The following is a 19860-nucleotide window of genomic DNA, read 5'->3' on the forward strand; positions in this document are numbered from 1 at the left end:
GCGAGTCCCGGTTCTTCCCCTACAGCTCTGCCCCCTCTCTGCCCCAGCCTAGTGCTCTCCCCTCTGCGACCTGGGAGAATCGGAGTGCCTTCCAGGGTAGTGGCCTCTTGCAGATGATGCTGGCCGGTGCCCGGATCCCGGGCTTCCAGAGCGCGAAGGGAAGGGTGGGCAGAGAGGGCGCTCGGCGAGCGTGGTCTGGCGCTGGGCCCTGGCTGCGCACCAGCGGGCTGCGCCGGTCTCTGGGGGCTTCGCCCAGGATCCCCGACGGCGGGGAGGGGAAGCCCAGAGCCTCCCGTTTCCCGCCTAGGCGGGCAGGGCGGGGACACGCGGAGCAAAGGCACCCGGCAGCCTGAACCCCCAGGTGTGTCCCGCGACCCTGCAAGGAGCTGCTGGGTGAGCAAGACGGGAATTCCCGCCCGGCCCTGACGCCCACCCCATTCATTCACCCTGACGCCCACTCCATTCGTCCACTCTGTTTCCCAGGCCTAGTCGCCCAAGGGGACTTCCCAGCCCTCGGATGGTGGCGTCGTCCTAGTTCAGTCCTCGACCCCAGGCCACAGGAAAACTGAGAAAAGAAACTTATTTGGGGAGGGTGCCATCGCGCTGGCTGTATTTCGGAGTCCATCCAGGTCTTGGCGGTGCTAATGTCTTTGAGCCTGTTTCTAAACTCCCAAAGAATACGAGCGTGCAAGGGGCAGGTAGGCAGGTCCGGGACACCTGAGTTCGCCCAGGGCCCTGGGGCAGGCCTGGGCTGGTACCGGGGCCTCCTGCCAGGCTGGCTCGGTCCCCCGACTGCGGGGCTCGGGGTCACGACCCAGCTTGGGGGAGTGGGGGTGGGGGCCCGGGAGCCGTGGACGCCGGCGGGGGGCAGCGCCAGGCTGGGGGCGCCGGGTGCGTGGTGCGCAGCTCGGCCGCCAGGAGGCGTGGCGCGGGTCCCCGCCCTGAGCCGCCGCCACTGCCGCCGCCGCATCGCGAGTGTCCTTGAGCCGTGGGTGACGGTGGCTCTCGCTGCTCGCGCCCCCTTCTCCCGCGGGGGAAGCCTGATGCCACGTTCCCTATGAATTATTTATCGCCGGCCTAAAAATACCCCGAACTTCACAGCCCGAGTGTAAGAGATTCCTGCGGAGGGGAGGGGGCAGAGCGTCCTGGGGGGTGGGGGGAGTCCAGGCGGGATCAGCGACGGGGGCCTTAGCCTCGAAGAAGCGAGAACTCCATGCCCCTGGGGCAAGCTAGAAGGGCGGTCCTCTCCCCTGGCGCCTGGGTTTGGGTTTTGGCTGGGCAAAACGGAGGGAGGGAAACCCGACGGCAGAGGAGGGGCGGCTCACCTGAAGGGCAGGGGGTCCTGGAGGTCTGCTGGCGGGTGTGGCGGGCTCTTGGGACCAAGTTTCCTAGCCTGGGAGAGGGGGAGCCATCAGCATCTCAGGTGTGAGCCGGTGTGAGTGTGGGAGTGTGCGTGTTGTGTGTGGAGGTCCGTGCCGGGGGTCTGCCTGAGTTGTGGGGACCCCAGGAGGAGAAGGCCCCCAGCCTGGGAAGGTGCTCAGAGCCTTCCAAATGCTGCTGTGTCCTGCAGGAGTGACCACTGCCATCCTCTGCGGGGCTCTTTGGGGATCCCTGTGTCAGTCAAACATTAGTTTAAGGGCTGTTTGTGGAGGGGGTGAGACCCTGAGTGGGTGGGTGGGCAGAAGTGTCTGAGACAATGCGTCTGCCCTCAAGGAACCTGCGGTCCAGTGTGGGACAGGGCATTCATGAATGCGCACACACCTGCCGCAGGGCAGAATGGAGGGGTGGAGGGGACCACTGCACAGAGCTCCCCGCCCAGGAGGGGAAGCCAGGGCAGAGGGAAGAAGGCCGGCCGCCCCAGCCTGGCCGCAGACCCTGCACCTGGAGACTGAGGCATCAAGGCAGGTACCTGTGGGAGAGGGATTTTGGCTGGGCCCTGAACGATGGTAGACTTCCGTTGGGAAGAGGATGTTCTAGCCTGGGGGATGCTGGAACAAAGCCTGGAGATGAGGACAGGGTGGAGCTGTTTGGCCACCAGACTGGCAGAGCTGTGGGCTCCAGGGGAGGGGAGGACGGCTCCTTTCGGTCAGGGTGCAGAGGGCCCTGTCCATGGGACTAAGGTGTCTGGACTTCATTTGTGGGCACCAGGGAAGCAGCTGTCCTGTGTGAGGAGGGAGCAGGGGCTGGAGGAAGGCTTCAACAGTGCTGTGGGGCCCTCCAGGGTGGGTAGATGGGAGGTGGGGAGGGGAGGCAATGGAGGAGATTGTGGCAGGCAGAGCGGAGTTTGTCCCTTCTACCTCTGTAGGGCAGCTGGATTCCATGGGGTAATGAGCCATGGGAGCCTCCTTGATCTGCCCCTTGCTATTTGGAGTCCAGAGACTTACCTAGTTTTGGCCTCCACCTCTGGAGGAACTCTGGGATCCCTCCCTGATTTTAGACCCTTTGGTTAGAGGCACAACCTTCCTGAAGCCCCCCACCTCCAGACCCCCAACCCAGGAGGACACTTTCCCTTTGGAGAGAGTCTCTGGTGTCCCCAGCCCAGGGAGATGCCTTCCTACTGGAGAGAGCAGGAATGAGAAACGTTCAGCTACTATCCGACCCTTACAACTTCATGTGAATGAGCTCTAGATCCTTGGCTAAGAAAAGGTCTTGACTGGGGAGGCTGGAAGCTTGAGGGGAGTAGGAGGGCAGGCTATTGGTGGAAAGGGAAATACGTTTGGAAAAAGGAGGCTGAGATGCTAACGGCAGACTGCTTATTCTGCCCCTTTGAGTTGAGGGAGTGCGTGGGCCCTTCATCCAGGGTCAGACTGTCCAAAGAAATAAAATGGGAGCCACAAGTGAAATTAAAAATTTTCCTGTAGTCGCATTAAAACAAATAGAAACAGATGAAATTAATTTTAACAGTATATTTTCTTTGACTAAACATACCCCAAATGTTATTATTTCAACATGTCATCAAGACACAAATGTTTATGAGATTTTTACATTCTGTTTCCATAGTCTTCAATCTGCAGTGTGGGATGAAATTTTACACTGATAGCAACCCCCGTTTGGGTGAGAGATGTTTCTGGTACCTAACAGTCGTGTGTGACTGGCGGCTCCTATACTAGGCAGCACAGATCTAGAGGTCATTGCTGGGAGGCAGGGGAGGTAGGAGACTTGGGGCTCCCCAGAGGGCAAGGAACCGCTAGGGCCTGGAGGTGTGGGCAGAGGCCTTTTGAAGGGAGCGGTGAGCACATCAGTGTCCTCTGTGGTTGCGATCTGACATCCCTGATTGGTGGTGGTAGTGAGGCATGGCATGGCATGGCTAGGATCCCATGCTAGACTCAAATGTGTCTCCGGACTGCCAATTCTGCCACTTCTGTGTCACTGTACCAGGGAACCACACACATGGGGAGATTTTAACCACACACGAGAACGATATTCCGTTCCTTGCCCAAACTCCTGTCTTCTTAGCCTGAAATTCTACCACCTGGCACTTTAGCTTAAGGCTCTGTTGTTAAACCACATCTCTCTTGGGAATGAGAATGCTTTCAGGTGTGATCAGTCAAGGGACTGATGCCTTCATGTGAATGAGCTCGACATCCTTAGCTAAGAGAAGGTCTTGAGGGGGAGGCTGGGGAGCTTGAGGGAAGTAAGGAGGGAAGGGTGGAAAGAGAAATACATTTAGGAAAAAGGAGGTTGGAGGTGCTAACAGCAGCAAGCTCATTCTGCAGATGCGACTCTGAGTTCCTGGAGGGCGGGGACCATGGCTCACCCACAGGGACATTCCGCCGTCCAGTGCCTAGTGCAGGGAAGAGGCTCAGCACAGACGGGCCAAGTTATGTTTCTGCACTAAAGTCGGTCCATCTAGTGGGTTCCCCTGGAGGGATCTTTTCAGTGCCACCTTGGGGAAAAGAGGAATTTTCCTGAATGTTTCTGGTAGCCTCTTGCACTTCCCCACTCTCTGGATTCCCTAAAGAGAACTAGAGACCCAAGAAGTCCCATATGGCTGTAAGACATTAGGCTTTGGATAAAAAAAAAAAGAGAGAGAGAGAGAGAAGTTTGGTGACAGGGAAAAGGAAGGCCCCGTGAGAAAGCTGGAGCCTGTCCAGCCATTGTCATCTGCCTTTCGGAGGTGTGGTTTCTGGCAACTGCTTGATTTTTGTGTACATTTCTGTAGCAGAGATGTGCGGATCCTGGGGGCGAGGGGGAGGGCTGGAGTGGCAGGCTCCCCCTGTCCACCCTTTAGCTCTCCCCGGCTCAGAAGTTTTGCTAAGGAGGTGACGAAGATGGAAGAGGTGGCAGTGCCATGGCTGATGGCCAGTGGGAGGGAGAGCAGCATCCGTGGGTACCATTCCACTCAGGCTTTGCGTTAGCCTCACTGCTGTGGCTCTTGGTCCCAACCCAAAATCATGACATTTAGCAAGGATACACGTCAGGCCCCTGGGTTGGGTTAAAAAGATCCTGCACACCAGTGATGGCCTGAGAGGCCAGCTTACCAGCTCATGTGTAACGAGACCAAACCCCAGCTCAGCAGCTTGGGGTTTTGGGTACCCCTGAGCTCTGAACAAGTCAGTGCTGCTGCACCCTGCTGCGGAAGAGCTGCTACTAGCTGAGGCCACAGAAGGAAGGGCTGTAGTGATGTCCAGTGCCCAGGAGGAGGGGGCTGTGTGCCAGGCAGAGCCATGCAAAGGAGAGCCCTCGGGGCTGGCCCCATGGCAAGCAGGGTGCACTGACCAGTAGCACAGGGCCTGGTGAGAGACCGATGGAAGATCCGGTTTAGACTGCAGAGAGGACTGGCGGGGGGATTGGGGATGATGCAAGAGCTGTCTTCCTTCACCTGGCTGGGGGCCTGGCACCTGCAGGATAAGGTCACTAATTCCAGCAAATAGCCTGTTGGCTCATCTTAGCCCTCAGACTGCCGTGATGGTCTCAGGCAAGGAAACATGGCTCAGAGAGGCTGAGGGACTTCCCTAAGATCACACAGCCAGTAAGTGGCAGAACTGGGACATGAACTCAGATCTGTCTGACCCAAATCCGTGCACTTGAACCCAAGATTGGCATTTTCAGTGTGCCTTCCTAGGGCAGAACCCACTGGCTGAGTTTTGGAAGGCCTGGCCTTTCCAGCCAAGCACGTGTTTCATCAGTAGACTGGAGGGCTGGGTCCCGGTCGCCGTCCCTGTTCTTTCCAGCGCTTGCTCTTCTGGGATGCCCTTGGGATGCCCAACTAACCTCTCTTTCTCTTTGTCTGTGTCTGTCTGTCTGTCTCCCTCTCTCTCTGCCTCTCTCTGAGGAGGGAGGTTTTCCCCTCTTTAATCTTCTGTACGTGTGTCCCTCTGTCCCTCCTGTCTGTCCATCTGCCTCTCTTCAAACCTCTGTCCCCCTCCCTGTGCTTGTCCTGGTCTCTCCGCAGGACCCTCCGGTGGACATGGGTGGGGCCCTGGGGCTGGCCCTATTGCTCACCTCACTCCTTGGTGCCTCGGCAGGGCCGGGTCCCGGGCAGGGCGAGCAGGGCGTGACGGTGGCCGTGGTGTTTGGCAGCTCGGGGCCGCCCCAGGCCCAGGTCAGTGCCCGCCTCACCCCCCAGAGCTTCCTGGACCTGCCCCTGGAGATCCAGCCACTCACCGTGGGGGTCAACAACACCAACCCCAGCAGCCTCCTTACCCAGATCTGCAGTCTCCTGGGTGCTGCCCGAGTCCACGGCATTGTCTTTGAGGACAACGTGGGCACCGAGGCGGTAGCCCAGATCCTTGACTTCATCTCCTCCCAGACCCACGTGCCCATCCTCAGCATCAGTGGGGGCTCCGCTGTGGTCCTCACCCCCAAGGTGCATGTTCAAACTCATGTCCCCTTGTGCCTTGGGCCTAGAGCCAGGCTGGGGTAGGGGATGCTTAGGTTCTGGGAGGCTGGGATTAGACGGGACCGGCAGGGAGGTGGTGGCTGAGGGCGTGACGTGGGTGATGGGGAGAAGGCGATGGGAACGGCATCCCCGTGTTCTAGGGAGACCCTCTGGGCTGGTCTCACATTGTGTCTGGATGTGGGGTGGGCAGGGTGCAGGCCCACCTCTGGCTGCGGGGCTCAGGCTCCAGCCCTGGTTCTCTCTGCTTCCCTCAGCTTCCTAGGTCAGGCTGAGACCCAGAGGGCCGGCCGGGCATGGGAGGTGGTGCCATGCCCTCTGGGCAGTTGTATTTCACCTGTAGGGTGAGCACTCCAGGGAACCCTGGGAGCCCTGGGGGAGGCCTGTAGCTTCCTGTGAACATTCCAAACACACGTTCATCTGCAGTTACAACTGGGATAAGCATTCTGAAGGAAAAACAGGATGCTGTGAGGGAGCTCACGGTCCCCATTTGCATAGAGTGTTGGCCAGGGAAGGTCTCTGGAGAAATGATGTCTAAGCTGAGACCTGGAGGCCAAGGGTGAGCCGGTGGGGAGGGGGAGAGACCCAGGCAGAGGAGCAGGAGGTGTGAAGGTCCCAAGGTGGGGAAGGCGCTCGGAGCTTTGGAGGAATAGAGGAAAAGCCTGGAGAAGGAGGTGGGGGCCGGCCACGGGGGAAGATGTTCGGGCCTTCCCCTAAGCAAGTGGGCAGCCAGGGCAGGGTGAGCCGGCTGTGACAGTGGCCATGCTCCATGCCCGCCTCAGCCCCCTGAGCTTCCTGGACCTGTCCCTGGAGATCTAGCCATTCAGGGATGAGCGGAGGAGAGTCGAGGGAAGAGACTGATCTGATTTGCCTTTGTTCATTCTTATATGGAGATTTTTGAGTATACACAGAAGAGTATAAGGAAGGCTCATATTTCCCCCATTTGCCCTGGTCATCCACCCCAGCCTCACCCTCACCACCTTCCCCTTCTTTTGTGTTAATTTGAAGCACAGCCCAGACATCCTCTTATTCCAGCCATAAATATTTCAGTATGTATCCCTGCAGATAAGGACTTAGGAAAGTAAAACCACCATCCATGATCACATCTAAAAAATAAAAACTCCTTAACTAATCTTCAAATATCCAGGCAGTGTTCACATTTCCCCATTGTCTCATAACTGTCATAAATGTTGATTTTGCAGTCTGTTTGCTTGTATCAAGAGCCAAGTCAGGTCCACACGTGCCGGTTGGTTGGTGTGGCTTCTAAGCCTCTCTCAACCTCTGGGCCCCTCCTCCGTCTCTCCCACTTTTTTCCTTGCAATTTGTTTGTTGAAGAAACTGGGTTGCTTGGCCTCTGAATTTTCCCTTTGCTTTTTTAAAAGACTGGGACAGTGGCAGCAGGGAGAGCAATTAGGAGGGGACTGCGCTAGGCCCGGTGCCAGCAGTCAGTGCCTTGGGCTTTTGCAGTGGCAGAGGGGTGGAGAGGAGGAGTTTTCCCACTCGCAGGGTTCCGACCAGGATGGTGCTTCCCAGTCCCTCTTATGGGGCCCCGCATAAGACCTCAGGACATTGGCTCTCAACCCTCATCGTGTCCTTAGGAAATACAGACGCCTGGCTTTGCACCTCTGGAATTCAGATTCAGTTGGTCTGGGGCAGAGCTTCTCAATCTAGCGGGCTCAAGGATCAGCTGAAAAGCTTGTTAGAATACAGATGCCAGGAGCCATACCCAGCGATTCTGATCCAGTCGGTGCGGGGTGCGGCCTGAGGATCTGCATTTCTGACAAGCTCCTCGGTGGTGCTGATGCTGCGGATCTGCGGGCCAGCGTGGTGGGCTGAGGGCCGGGCATGCCCAGGCTAACGGGCAGCGGAGAACCACGTTGGGGCAGGAGGGAGGCGCAGGCCAGGGAGCTCCCGGAATACGGAGCAGCCACCGGCGCAAGGGCGCCTGGGAGCGGATGGAGGGGCCGAGGTCGGGGAAGGGGCGCGAGGCGGGGCTCGGCCCGCCCCGCCCCGGCTCAGGCCCCGTCCCGCCCCCAGGAGCCGGGCTCCGCCTTCCTGCAGCTGGGCGTGTCCCTGGAGCAGCAGCTGCAGGTGCTGTTCAAGGTGCTGGAAGAGTACGACTGGAGCGCCTTCGCCGTCATCACCAGCCTGCACCCGGGCCACGCGCTCTTCCTGGAGGGCGTGCGCGCCGTCGCCGACGCCAGCCACCTGAGCTGGCGGCTGCTGGACGTGGTCACGCTGGAGCTGGGGCCGGGCGAGCAGCGCGCGCGCACCCAGCGCCTGCTGCGCCAGCTCGACGCGCCGGTGTTCGTGGCCTACTGCTCGCGCGAAGAGGCCGAGGTGCTCTTCGCCGAGGCGGCGCAGGCCGGCCTGGTGGGGCCTGGCCACGTGTGGCTGGTGCCCAATCTGGCACTGGGCAGCACCGATGCGCCCCCCGCCGCGTTCCCCGTGGGGCTTATCAGCGTCGTCACCGAGAGCTGGCGCCTCAGCCTGCGCCAGAAGGTCCGCGACGGCGTGGCCGTCCTGGCCCTGGGCGCCCACGGCTACCGGCGCCAGCACGGAACCCTGCCAGCCCCGGCTGGGGACTGCCGCGCCCACCCTGGGCCCGTCAGCCCTGCCCGGGAGGCCTTCTACAGGTGGGCACCTGCCCGGGGCATAGGGATGGGAGGTGGGGAGCGCTTCAGGGGAACTGGGTGGCAGTGAGCTTGGTCTGGATGGCCACACCTCCCACTAGCTGCATGCCTGGGGCCACAGCCACATTACCCCACCTGTTTGGGCCTTAGTGTCCTCATCTGAAAAAACAGCAGGTGTCAGGGTGTGGCGAGGACCGTGGGGCCAATACAGGGAAGCACTTTGAACAATAAATACGATCAATGCCACTGCTGCCGGTGGCAGTGGTGAAGCAGAGGCAGGGGGTGCCTGGTCCTTGGCAGGGCTGCAGGCATCTCTCCCCTCTGGCAGGCACCTACTGAATGTCACCTGGGAGGGCCGAGACTTCTTCTTCAGCCCTGGTGGGTACCTGCTCCAGCCCACCATGGTGGTGATCGCCCTCAACCGGCACCGCCTCTGGGAGATGGTGAGAAGGGGGTGAGCCCAGGGGCCCTCAGTGTCCTCTCATTTTGTCCCCGCCTCCTCTTGTGCCCACAGCTGAGCAGAGAGTCCCTCTGTCCCTTATCCAACCCCTCATCTTCCAGGTCTCAGCTGAAACAAACATCTCCACTGGGAAGCCTCCAGGTGCCCCAGGGTGGGTGAGGTGCCCTGCTCTGGGCTCCCATAACACCCCAGCTTCCCTCCACTATAGAACATTTCGAGCACTCCTATCTCCTGGTCCTGCCCCCGCAGGAGTAACCCATGCCCATGCTGGCCAGACAGGCTTGTAAACAATACAGAGAGACCAGTGCTTGAGTAGACACTTGCAAAACATTGTGGGATTAGAGATGAAGAACAGGAATTAGTTCTGCCTTCAAAGGAAGAAACTGGGGAAGATGTCCCAGAAGATGGGATATTTGAGCTGGGCTATGGAGGTTTGAGTAGGAGCCCACTGGGAAGAGGTGTTAGCCTGATATAGACAGAGGGGCAGAAGGATTTGGGGCATTTTTCGGTGATGCAGGGGTGTGTTTGGGGGTATGGAGACTAAGGAAGTACGAGTGATGGGGGGACACTGAACCTGAGCATGAAGGGCCTTGAGTCAAGGTCAAGGGGGGACCAGTACAGTGAGTGAGACAGGGTCCGGTCTGGGCTTTAGGAAGATGCTGTGGGTCAGTGTAGGGCTGGATTGGAGAGCACAGGGACCCGACACACGGGGAGGCTGCCAGGAGCAGCCCTACTCTGACCTGCCCCAGTGTCCCTACGTTAGAGAGGGGGATTCTTGGCCCTGGCAGGCTCCACCCAGAGGCCCCACCTAGAGGGTAGGGGCTGCAAGGCTGAAGGCTCCAGGCTGAAGCTGTCACCCTCTGCAGGTAGGGCGCTGGGAGCATGGGGTCCTATACATGAAGTACCCCGTGTGGCCTCGATACAGTGCCTCTCTGCAGCCTGTGGTGGACAGTCGGCACCTGACGGTGGCCACGCTGGAAGAGCGGCCCTTTGTCATCGTGGAGAGCCCTGACCCTGGCACAGGAGGCTGTGTCCCCAACACCGTGCCCTGCCGCAGGCAGAGCAACCACACCTTCAGGTCTGTGGGTGCCCTGGGAGGCTGGTGTGAGCTGGGTGCCATTGTGTGATGGTCAGGTGTCGTGTGTGTCTCATGCTTGGATGTGGGGCAGGGGTCCAAGTGCCAGGCTGGGAGGAGTGACTGGGGCAGGGCTGGGCCACGACCTGCTCTGACTCCCGGTGGTCTCATGGCGGTGGCTGCAGCAGCGGTGATGTGGCCCCCTACACCAAGCTCTGCTGTAAGGGCTTCTGCATCGACATCCTCAAGAAGCTGGCCAGGGTGGTCAAATTCTCCTACGACCTGTACCTGGTGACCAATGGCAAGCATGGCAAGCGAGTGCGCGGCGTGTGGAACGGCATGATTGGGGAGGTAGGCCCTGCCCCATTCCCATTTTGCCCGCCCTGCCTGCTCGTCTGTTGCCCAGACCCCACGCAGCTCTCAGACGCCCTCTAGAGTGGGGCATGAGCTGTCACCAGTGATGATTCTTGTGGTGGTCAGTACTGAAAGCCGAGCTCTGAGAGCCCCAGAGGGAATGACTGACTCAGCCTGTGGGTGCTGGAGGGGTGCCCGGAAGCGCCTGTGCAGCATGTCCACATCTCGGGACCCCTTCTTTCAACGCCCCGTGGTGTCCGGCCCCCAGGTGTACTACAAGCGGGCAGACATGGCCATCGGCTCCCTCACCATCAATGAGGAGCGCTCTGAGATCGTGGACTTCTCTGTGCCCTTCGTGGAGACGGGCATCAGCGTGATGGTGGCTCGAAGCAATGGCACCGTCTCCCCCTCGGCCTTCTTGGGTGAGGCCCAGGGCGGGCAGGGATGGCTCCAGGGGCAGAGGGGCCCACGAGGAGGGTGTGTACAGCTTAGGTAGAGATGGGGAGTGGGTGGGCTCTCAGAGGCCTGGCACAGCAGCCAGATTGGCTGGAGGTGAGTGGAGAGGAGAGGAGAGAGGTGAGGTGGATATTGGGTTCTAGGTATGGCTACCCGGCCAGGGTGGGGTTGGAGGAGTGGGATGGGTCGTGGTGCCACTGTGAGTGACAGGAAAACCAGGCAGGCAGGCTGGCCTCAGGAGGGGCTGTGGGGCAGGGCCGTGGAACAGGGTGGGAGGCCCGTGGGGAGTTGAGGAGTGAGTGTAGTGTGGGAAGAGCTGTGTTCCTTCCTGGGTGAGGAGTCTGGCATTGGCTGGGCAGCCCCCTTGTGCCGGGTCCCATGCTGGGTGCTGGGGCTACAGCCGTGGTCCTTGCCTTCAGAGAGTGCCAGTCAGAGGCTAGGCGGGACATGCAGTGTGAGGTGGTAGAGAGCTGTGAGGACAGGAGGGGGGCAGGGGAAGAGCTGAGGCTGGCCAGACAGGAGTTGGAACCCCGGCTCTGCCCTGTCCTGCAATGTGGCTTTGGGCAAGTCATAGAACCTCTCTGAGCAGACTCCCTATCCACTGGAGAGAGAAAAAAAAACCCACTTCATAGAATAGCAAGTGCTCATGGTGGGAGTGACTGCCCTCCTTCCCTCCCTCTCTCCCTCCTTCCCTTCCTTCTTTCCGTTTTTTTTTTTTTTTTGGAGATGGGGTCTTCCTCTGTCACCCAGGCTGGAGTGCAGTGGTATCATCTCATCTCACTACAGCCTGGAACTCCTGGGCTTGTGATCCTCCCACCTCAGCCTCTTGAGTAGCTGGGATCACAGGTGCACACTGCCACACCTGGCGAATTTTTGTACTCTGTGTAGAGACTGGCTTTCACTATGTTACCCAGGCTGGTCTCCGAATTCCTGAACTCAAGCAATCCACCTGCTTCAGCCTCCCAAAGTGATTTATTTATTTATTTCTCTTTCTCTTTCCCTCCCTTTCTTTTTATTTCCCTTTCTTTCTCTTCCTTTTTATCCCTCCCTTTCTCTTTCCTTCTTTCCCTCCCTCCCTTTCTCTCCCTTCCCTTTTTCTTTCCCTCCCTCCCTCCCCTTCCTCTCTTTCACTCTCTCCCTTCCTCTCTCTCTTTCCCTCTCTCCCTCCCTCCTTCCTTCCTTCCTTTTTTCCTCGCACTCTGTCACCTAGGCTGGAGTGCAGTGGTGCAATCTCAGCTCACTGCAACTGCCACCTCCCGGGTTCAAGGATTCTCCTGCCTCAGCCTCCTGAGTAGCTAGGATTACAGGCATGCGCCACCATGCCCGGCTTATTTTTGTATTTTTGGTAGAGACAGGGTTTCGCCACGTTGGTGAGACTGGTCTTGAACTCCTGATCTCAGGTGATCCACCCGCCTCGACCTCCCAAATCGCTGGGCTTACAGATGAGAGCCATCGAACCCAGCCAGCAGTAGTGATTTCTTATTCTAGGAGATAGGAACAGTCTTGTCTGGGGCCTGGGGTGGGTGTCTCCAGTTCTCTGGGCGTGAGTTTCCATGTTGGTGGGAGGAGCAACAAGACTTGGCCTCAGAGGCTCTGATTCTGGGCAGAACCACCAGATCGGCCACTCCAGGCCAGGCAGGGTTTGTGAAGTCAAAGGAACGTTTCTTGGAGTGGGTGACTTGTACCTGTCCCAAAGAAGTTGGGGTTGGGGAGACACCAAGGATGCTGGAAAGCCTGACCTCTTTTGGGGACCTCTCCTGGGGCTCTGCTGCTCTGAGTCAGAAGCCCTCTTGGCTGGGTCTGCAGAGCTGGTGGGCGTCTACTTTGACCACATGGACCCACCTGTCTCCACCCAGTGCTTCTGGGCTGGGGGCAGGAGACACACCGAGGCCTCTGAGCTGCCTCCCTCTGTCCCCAGAGCCGTACAGCCCCGCGGTGTGGGTGATGATGTTTGTCATGTGCCTCACGGTGGTGGCCATCACCGTCTTCATGTTTGAGTACTTCAGCCCCGTCAGCTACAACCAGAACCTCACCAGAGGCAAGAGTAAGCCTTGCCTGGGGCTGGGAGGAGGGTGGGGCTTGGAGGTGCACACTGCCACACCTGGTGGAGGAGGGCACCCTGGCTGGGAGGAGGGCATCCTGAGGGCTGGGCTCAGGGGCAATGGGTCCTCCAGAGAATACCTGTGGGAGGTCCCTGGCCTTCGGATGACACACGCTGGGGGCCAGTCAGATGAGAGAGACACATGGGACACACACACACACACACACACACACACACACACGGGTGAGCGGAGTTGACCTGGCAAGGGAACGGCCAGGGATGGGTAGGCCAGGCTGAGACCAGAGCTGTGCAGTCGGGTGGGCTGAGCTAAGCCCTTTCATGGTGGGCAGGAGGAGCCCCAGCGTCCCCCTCTTGCCCCCAGAGTCCGGGGGCCCATCTTTCACCATCGGCAAGTCCGTGTGGCTGCTGTGGGCGCTGGTCTTCAACAATTCAGTGCCCATTGAGAACCCCCGGGGCACCACCAGCAAGATCATGGTTCTGGTCTGGGCCTTCTTCGCTGTCATCTTCCTTGCCAGCTACACGGCCAACCTGGCTGCCTTCATGATCCAGGAGCAGTACATCGACACTGTGTCCGGTCTCAGTGACAAGAAGGTTGTGGGGCTGTGGCTGGTGGGGGTGGGGGGACACTGAGGGTGGGGACAGGCTGTGAGTGGGCAGACCCAGGAATGTGAGCTGGAGATTGGAGCAGGAAGAAGCTTCAGGGCCTGCTGAGGAGGGGCTGGGGGCTGGGGCAAGAGATGATTCAGAGCCACCGACCAAGAGGCCTTGGGTAAGTCTCTCTCTGTCTCGGGCCTCAGAATTTCCATTTGGAAAACACAAGAGTGGCCTGGACAGCTCTTAGGACCTTCTGCTCTGACAATGCAGGTCCACACTACGGGGCTTGGCTCTGGGCTGGGTTTGGGGCTTTGGTGCCTGGAAGGCTGGAGGGAGGGTTGTGACTGGCTGCTGCCCTCCGCCTGCAGTTTCAGCGGCCTCAGGATCAGTACCCACCCTTCCGCTTCGGCACGGTGCCCAACGGCAGCACAGAGCGGAACATCCGCAGTAACTACCGAGACATGCACACCCACATGGTCAAGTTCAACCAGCGCTCGGTGGAGGACGCGCTCAGCAGCCTCAAGATGGGGTGGGTCCCGGCCCTGCACCCACCGTCTCCATCCATGTGTCTCCCCAGTGGCCACCTTAGCTCTCCATGTAGGGACAGTGGGGCTGGGCTGTCTTGCAGACTCTTGAGGGGTGGAGGGAGGAGATCTTGGGGCGGAGTGGAGCTTGAAGCACAATGGAAGCCACCACGTGTCTCAGAACACAGCTGTGGTGCCGACTGATGTTCAGTCTCGGCCTGAGGAGGTGGCTGGGACATTCTCTGAGTCTTAGGGGCGTGGAGGGGGTGAGCAGAAAGGGTGGTGTGTCTTCTGGGAAAAGACAGTCCCCTGGTCTCTCTGTGGAGGAGGGTGGGAGGGGTCCTCACTGCATCCAGGACCCACTCGTCCTTCCCGGGGGTGCCCAGCAGGCTCATGTTCGGAGCCCTGTCACGCCCCAGTGTCGGTGCCCCCTCCCCTCCCATGCGGTCCCTAGCTCTGAGGCTCAGCCTGTCCCCAGGAAGCTGGATGCCTTCATCTATGATGCTGCTGTCCTCAACTACATGGCAGGCAAGGACGAGGGCTGCAAGCTGGTCACCATTGGGTCTGGCAAGGTCTTTGCCACCACTGGCTACGGCATTGCCATGCAGAAGGACTCCCACTGGAAGCGGGCCATAGACCTGGCGCTCCTGCAGTTCCTGGGGGACGGTGGGTACTGCTACTGCTGGGGTGTCCAGGGTGGCCTGTGGAGCCCATGGTGGTCAGCCTCTCTGCCACCACTCAAGTCCCCAAGGCCTGTGGGCAGGGAGTGGGCTCTGGGGGGTGAGAGGTTGGGACAGTTGAGGGGGGCAGGTACTAGGAGCAATTAGAGACAAACCCGAGGAAGGGATAGGAGGGAGGGAGGAGGAACTGGGCTGGAGAGTCCCTGAAGGGCAGGAAGGCAGGAAGGGGCTCAGGCCTCATGGTGGGGGCGGGGTGGGGTGGCTGAACTCCTTTCTTCTGTCCTAAGGCCCCTCCCATGTTCCTTCCCAGATGAGCACCTCCTTTGCTCAGTAGAGTATCTCTATGGCCATCTTGAGATTACCTGGGGTAGTATGAACCTGCCTAGTCCCACATGTGTGACTGTCCAGCCCAGCCTGTCTGCAAACCCAGAGAGAGCTTTGAGTTTAGAGGAGTTCCATCCTTGTTAGATAAGACATGGTCTGGACTGGGTGTGGTAGCTCATGGCTCTAACCCTAGCACGTTGGGAGGCTGAGGTAGGAGGATTACCTGAAGCCAAGAGTTTGAGACCAGCCTGGGCAACACAGCAAGATCCTGTCTCTATAAATAAAAATTTAAAAAATTAGCCAGGCATGGTGGCATGCACCTATAATCCCAGCTACCTGAGAGGCTGAGGCAGGAGGATCCCTTGAGCCCAGGATTTTGAGGCTGCAGCGAGCTATAGGATTGTGCCACTGTACTCCAGCTTGGGCGACAGAGTGAGACCCTGTCTCAAAAAAAAAAAAAATTGGATTTCTCAAACCATATAATAATGAGAGCAGCCAGGTGAGGTGGCTCATACCTGTAATCCCAGAACTTTGGGAGGCCAAGGTGTGAGGATTGCTTGAGTCTAGGAGATCGGGATCATCTGAGACAATGTGGGGATATCCCATCTCTACAAAAACCACAAAAGTTAGCCAGGTGTGGTGGCATGCCTGTAGTCACAGCTCCTCACGGGGCTGAGGTGGAAGGATCGCTTGAGCCTAGGAAATCCAGGCTGCAGTGAACCATGATCACATCACTGCACTCCAGCCTGGGTGACAGAGCACGACTGTCTCAAAATAATGACAGTGATCACAATGCGTGTCTCTTAGGAGCCGAGGCCTTTTGTCTCCATGTGCCCAGCTCCATGAGTGACATGTAGATGGTGATAAGTTTATGAAGATGAGTGAATGAATGGATGCTAACATTTACCCAGTCCACGAGCCTTTACTAGGGGTGCACAGCGGGAGGACCCAAAGGCCAGCATTGCCCACCCCAGCCTCCACCCTGCTTTCCTATTTCCTTGCTCACTGACCCTCCACTCTCTGCCCCACCATCCTGTCCCAGCCAGGCTGGATCCCCGTGTGGTCCGCTTGAGGAAGAAGGGGGTGGCGCCCTGGCCCCAGATCCCTTCTTACTCCAGGCTTGTGAGCTTTGTGAGGGGGTTGCTATAGTTTCCTGAGCCAGATGTGTACCCCCCCCACCCACTCCAGGAGAGACACAGAAACTGGAGACCGTGTGGCTCTCAGGGATCTGCCAGAATGAGAAGAACGAGGTGATGAGCAGCAAGCTGGACATCGACAACATGGCGGGCGTCTTCTACATGCTGCTGGTGGCCATGGGGCTGGCCCTGCTGGTCTTCGCCTGGGAGCACCTGGTCTACTGGAAGCTGCGCCACTCGGTGCCCAACACATCCCAGCTGGACTTCCTGCTGGCTTTCAGCAGGGTGGGTGCCTGCCCCTCCCCACACAGGCCGCAGCTTTAAGGGCACCTACCCAGATAAGTCCGGGCTGGCCATGGCCCATTTCCAGAGGTAAAAGCCAAGGTTCTGGCCAGGCTCATGGCTCACGCCTGTAATCCCAACACTTTGGGAGGCTTAGGCCAGTGAATACCTTGAGTTCAGAAGTTTGAGACCAGCCTGGGCAACATGGCGAAACCCCATCTCTACAGAAAATAAAAGAATTAGCTGGGTGTGGTGGTGCGCGCCTACAGTCCCAGCTACTCAGGAGGCTGAGTTGGGAGGATCGCTTGAGCCCAGGAGGCAGAGGTTGCAGTGAGCTGAGATGGCGCCACTGCACTCCAGCCTGGGCAACAGAGTGAGACCCTGTTTCTAAAACAAACAAAAAAACCCAAAGTCCTAAGAGGCGGCATGGCTCACCAGAGTGGCAGGGTTGAAGAGGGGGAGAGCCCTCCCTCCACACAGGTGTGCCCAGGTTGGAACCCTCACGTGCCAGGTGCTAGCTAGAGTGATTAGGAGAACGAGTTAATCACTGGGCGCTCAGACCACTCATTCATCTGCAAAGCCCATGGGAGACGCTTCACAGTTAGCTGCTTCCTGAGACTTAGAGAAGGCTGACGATGTCTTGGGACCAGGGGGAGACAATCGAGGCGGGTCCCTGAGCGGAGGGCGCTGCTCACAGCGTGTCGTCTCCTACTGCCCAGGGCATCTACAGCTGCTTCAACGGGGTGCAGAGCCTGGCCAGCCCACCGCGGCAGCCCAGCCCGGACCTCACGGCCAGCTCGGCCCAGGCCAGCGTGCTCAAGATGCTGCAGGCGGCCCGCGACATGGTGACCACGGCGGGCGTAAGCAGCTCCCTGGACCGCGCCACTCGCACCATCGAGAACTGGGGTGGCGGCCTCCGTGCGCCCCCACCGCCCCCCTGCCCGACCCCGCGGTCTGGCCCCAGTCCGCGCCCGCCCACCCCCGGCCCACCCCCAGAGCCAAGCCCCAGGGGCTGGGGACCGCCAGACGGGGGTCGCGCGGGGCTTGTGCGCAGGGTTCCGCAGCCCCCGGGCCGCCCCCCGACGCCTGGGCCGCCCCTGCCAGACGTCTCCCGAGTGTCGCGCCGCCCAGCCTGGGAGGCGCGGTGGCCGGTGCGGGCGGGGCACTGCGGGAGGCACCTCTCGGCCTCCGAGCGGCGCGCGCTTCCACAGCGGCCCCTGTCGCCCGCGCGCTGTCACTACAGCTCCTTTCCTCGAGCCGACAGATCCGGGCGCCCCTTCCTCCCGCTCTTCCCCGAGCCTCCGGAGCCGGAGGACCTGCCGCTGCTCGGGCCGGAGCAGCTTGCCCGGCGGGAAGCCCTGCTGCACGCGGCCTGGGCCCGGGGCTCGCGCCCGCGCCACGCTTCCCTGCCGAGCTCTGTGGCCGAGGCCTTCGCTCGGCCCAGCTCGCTGCCTGCCAGCTGCACCGGCCCCGCCTGCGTCCGCCCCGACGGCCACATGGCCTGCAGGCGGTTGGCGCAGGCGCAGTCGATGTGCCTACCGACCTACCAGGAGGCCTGCAAGGAGGGCGAGCAGGCAGGGCCTCCCGCCTGGCGGCACAGACAGCACGTCTGCCTGCACGCCCACGCCCACCTGCCGTTTTGCTGGGGGGCTGTCTGTCCTCACCTCCCACCCTGTGCGAGCCACGGCTCCTGGCCCATTGGGGCCTGGGGGCCTCTGGGGCACAGGGGCAGGACTCTGGGGCTGGGCACAGGCTACAGGGACAGTGGGGGACTGGACGGGGTCAGCAGGGTAGCCTGTGGGACGCAAGGCTTCCTGCGACCCTGCACCTGGAGGCGGATCTCCAGTCTGGAGTCAGAAGTCTGAGTTATCAGCCACTCAGGCTCCTAGCCACCTGGATTCTCTGCCTGACACTGTCAGGGTTAAGGGGCAGACAGGATTGGGCTTTTCTGGCTTCTACCATGAAATCCTGGCCATTCGACCCCAGTGACAGATGATGTCTTCCATGGTCAGCTCAGTGACCTCAGCAGCCTCAAATCATGGTGTGGGCTGGGCTTTTGCTATTCTCTTGTCATACAAAGTTCTGCCAGGAGGATGTGCTGTGGGGGTCAGACCCTGAGGCTCTCCCTGCCCTGGGGCTAGCCAGTTCCTGGTCATGGCTGCTGTGGGCATGGAGGCTGGAACCTGTGACTGAGATAGGGCTATCCTGATCCTTGCTCTGCCTGGCTGGAGTTTCTTCTCATCACAGCACTGGGACATTAAACCAACCTTTTACAACCCACTGGTCCTGGCTGCTTCATTCTGCATTCTGGAGGGGGCACAGCACAGCAGTAGACAGTAGTGTCATGGGAATATCCCAGGTGGGGTGTTTGCCTAAAGCAGGTGGGCAGCTCCCTGTAGGGGAGACGGAGCCTTGGGAGGGATGTGGTAAGGAGGTGAGGCTGAGGGGGGGCTCTGGGCAGCAGAAACCACTTGGTATTCAGGGCCAGTTCCCACCCATCCTGGCACTGGATGTGAGACATGTGCTCAGCACGGGGGCTCTGGTGATGATGGATGGAGTTCAGCCCTCAGTCTCCTTGAAAAGGGAGGCTTGTGCCAGGAGTGGTGGCTGTCCTGCCCTACCAGGGATGTCCGGGGGAGCCTGACAGTGCCATGGTGGCAGAGGCAGAGAAAGGTGGGAGCTTGTGGGCTTGCTGAACCCTGGCTGGCCACGTTCTCTCTGTGGCTGACACGCGAGGCTCAGAACTGCCTGGGCTCTGAATCCTGGCGCAGGTGGCTGCCAGGGTCAGGCACAGCTTGGCCTCGCTGGTGCCAGGACTCCTGTGGCGAGAGAATCTGCCTGCGGTCTTATCCTCCGTCCTCCCTCTGGGGCTTCTAGCCCACTTCCTTTTTCTATCACATCTCTTTGGCCCATCTGAAAAGATGGCTTTTGCTTATCATTTTCAGTGTTTTCACATCTGCAATTACACTTATTCCCACTACAGTGACTGTGGAGCAAGCAGGCGTTCGTTCTTCTATCCGTTCCACAAACAGTGAGCACTATTGATTCTGTCAGACCCTTTCCTCACGGCTGAGGATGTAAAGGCCAAGCCCCGGCTGTCCTGACAAGTTGGGTGGAGGCAGGGCAGAGGCTAATTCCACGTGACAGAGGAAGCCGGGAGGGGTGGTGCTGGCTGTCTCCGCCACTGCCCTCCCACACAGCTCCCTGCTGGTTCCCAGGAAGCCAGGTTGACTCTTTAGTCTCTGAAGACCCCACTGCTTGGGTTGGGGCCGTGAGAACTGGACTTTTTTTGGGTTAGTTTTAGGGGTGAAGGCAGCTGAAATGGTGGGGTGGGATACACCTCCATTCTTGGTGGGAGAGTAACTACCCCGGAATGGGTGGCCCTGTCCAAGTTCACGCTGTCTATCCTATGCGTTTTCACGGGCTGGAGCCAGGTCCAGG

At 59.5% G+C, this 19860-nt stretch overlaps 1 protein-coding gene across 2 annotated transcripts; it reads left to right on the forward strand.

Moving 5' to 3' along the window:
- GRIN2C (glutamate ionotropic receptor NMDA type subunit 2C) lies at positions 1-18699 on the forward strand. Of its 2 annotated transcripts, XM_021670892.2 has the most exons (13): positions 967-1108; positions 5396-5809; positions 7877-8475; positions 8801-8915; positions 9799-10010; positions 10193-10358; positions 10630-10783; positions 12736-12861; positions 13241-13470; positions 13842-14002; positions 14476-14663; positions 16190-16422; positions 17139-18699. In XM_021670892.2, the coding sequence occupies exons 2-13, from the start codon at positions 5411-5413 to the stop codon at positions 18282-18284; spliced, it is 3729 nt and encodes a 1242-aa protein (XP_021526567.2). In that variant the 5' UTR covers positions 967-1108; positions 5396-5410; the 3' UTR covers positions 18285-18699. The 2 variants fall into 2 exon arrangements, with proteins under 2 accessions (XP_064225236.1, XP_021526567.2); XM_064369166.1 differs by lacking the exons at positions 967-1108; positions 17139-18699 and adding an exon at positions 1-393 and having other exon boundaries at positions 16190-16667.
- The last annotated feature ends 1161 nt before the right edge of the window (positions 18700-19860 follow it).

The sequence above is a fragment of the Aotus nancymaae genome, unplaced genomic scaffold, assembly GCF_030222135.1.
Source record: "Aotus nancymaae isolate 86718 unplaced genomic scaffold, 86718_ANA_hifiasm-v0.15.2.pri h1tg000089l, whole genome shotgun sequence".
In the NCBI taxonomy this organism is placed as follows: domain Eukaryota; kingdom Metazoa; phylum Chordata; class Mammalia; order Primates; family Aotidae; genus Aotus; species Aotus nancymaae.

Coding starts and splice junctions, on each gene's coding strand:
- GRIN2C (XM_021670892.2), top strand. CDS start 5,411: ATGGGTGGGGCCCTGGGGCTGGCCCTATTGCTCACCTCACTCCTTGGT. Junction 10,784..12,735: donor CTCCCCCTCGGCCTTCTTGG/GTGAGGCCCAGG, acceptor CTCTGTCCCCAG/AGCCGTACAGCCCCGCGGTG. Junction 12,862..13,240: donor GAACCTCACCAGAGGCAAGA/GTAAGCCTTGCC, acceptor TCTTGCCCCCAG/AGTCCGGGGGCCCATCTTTC.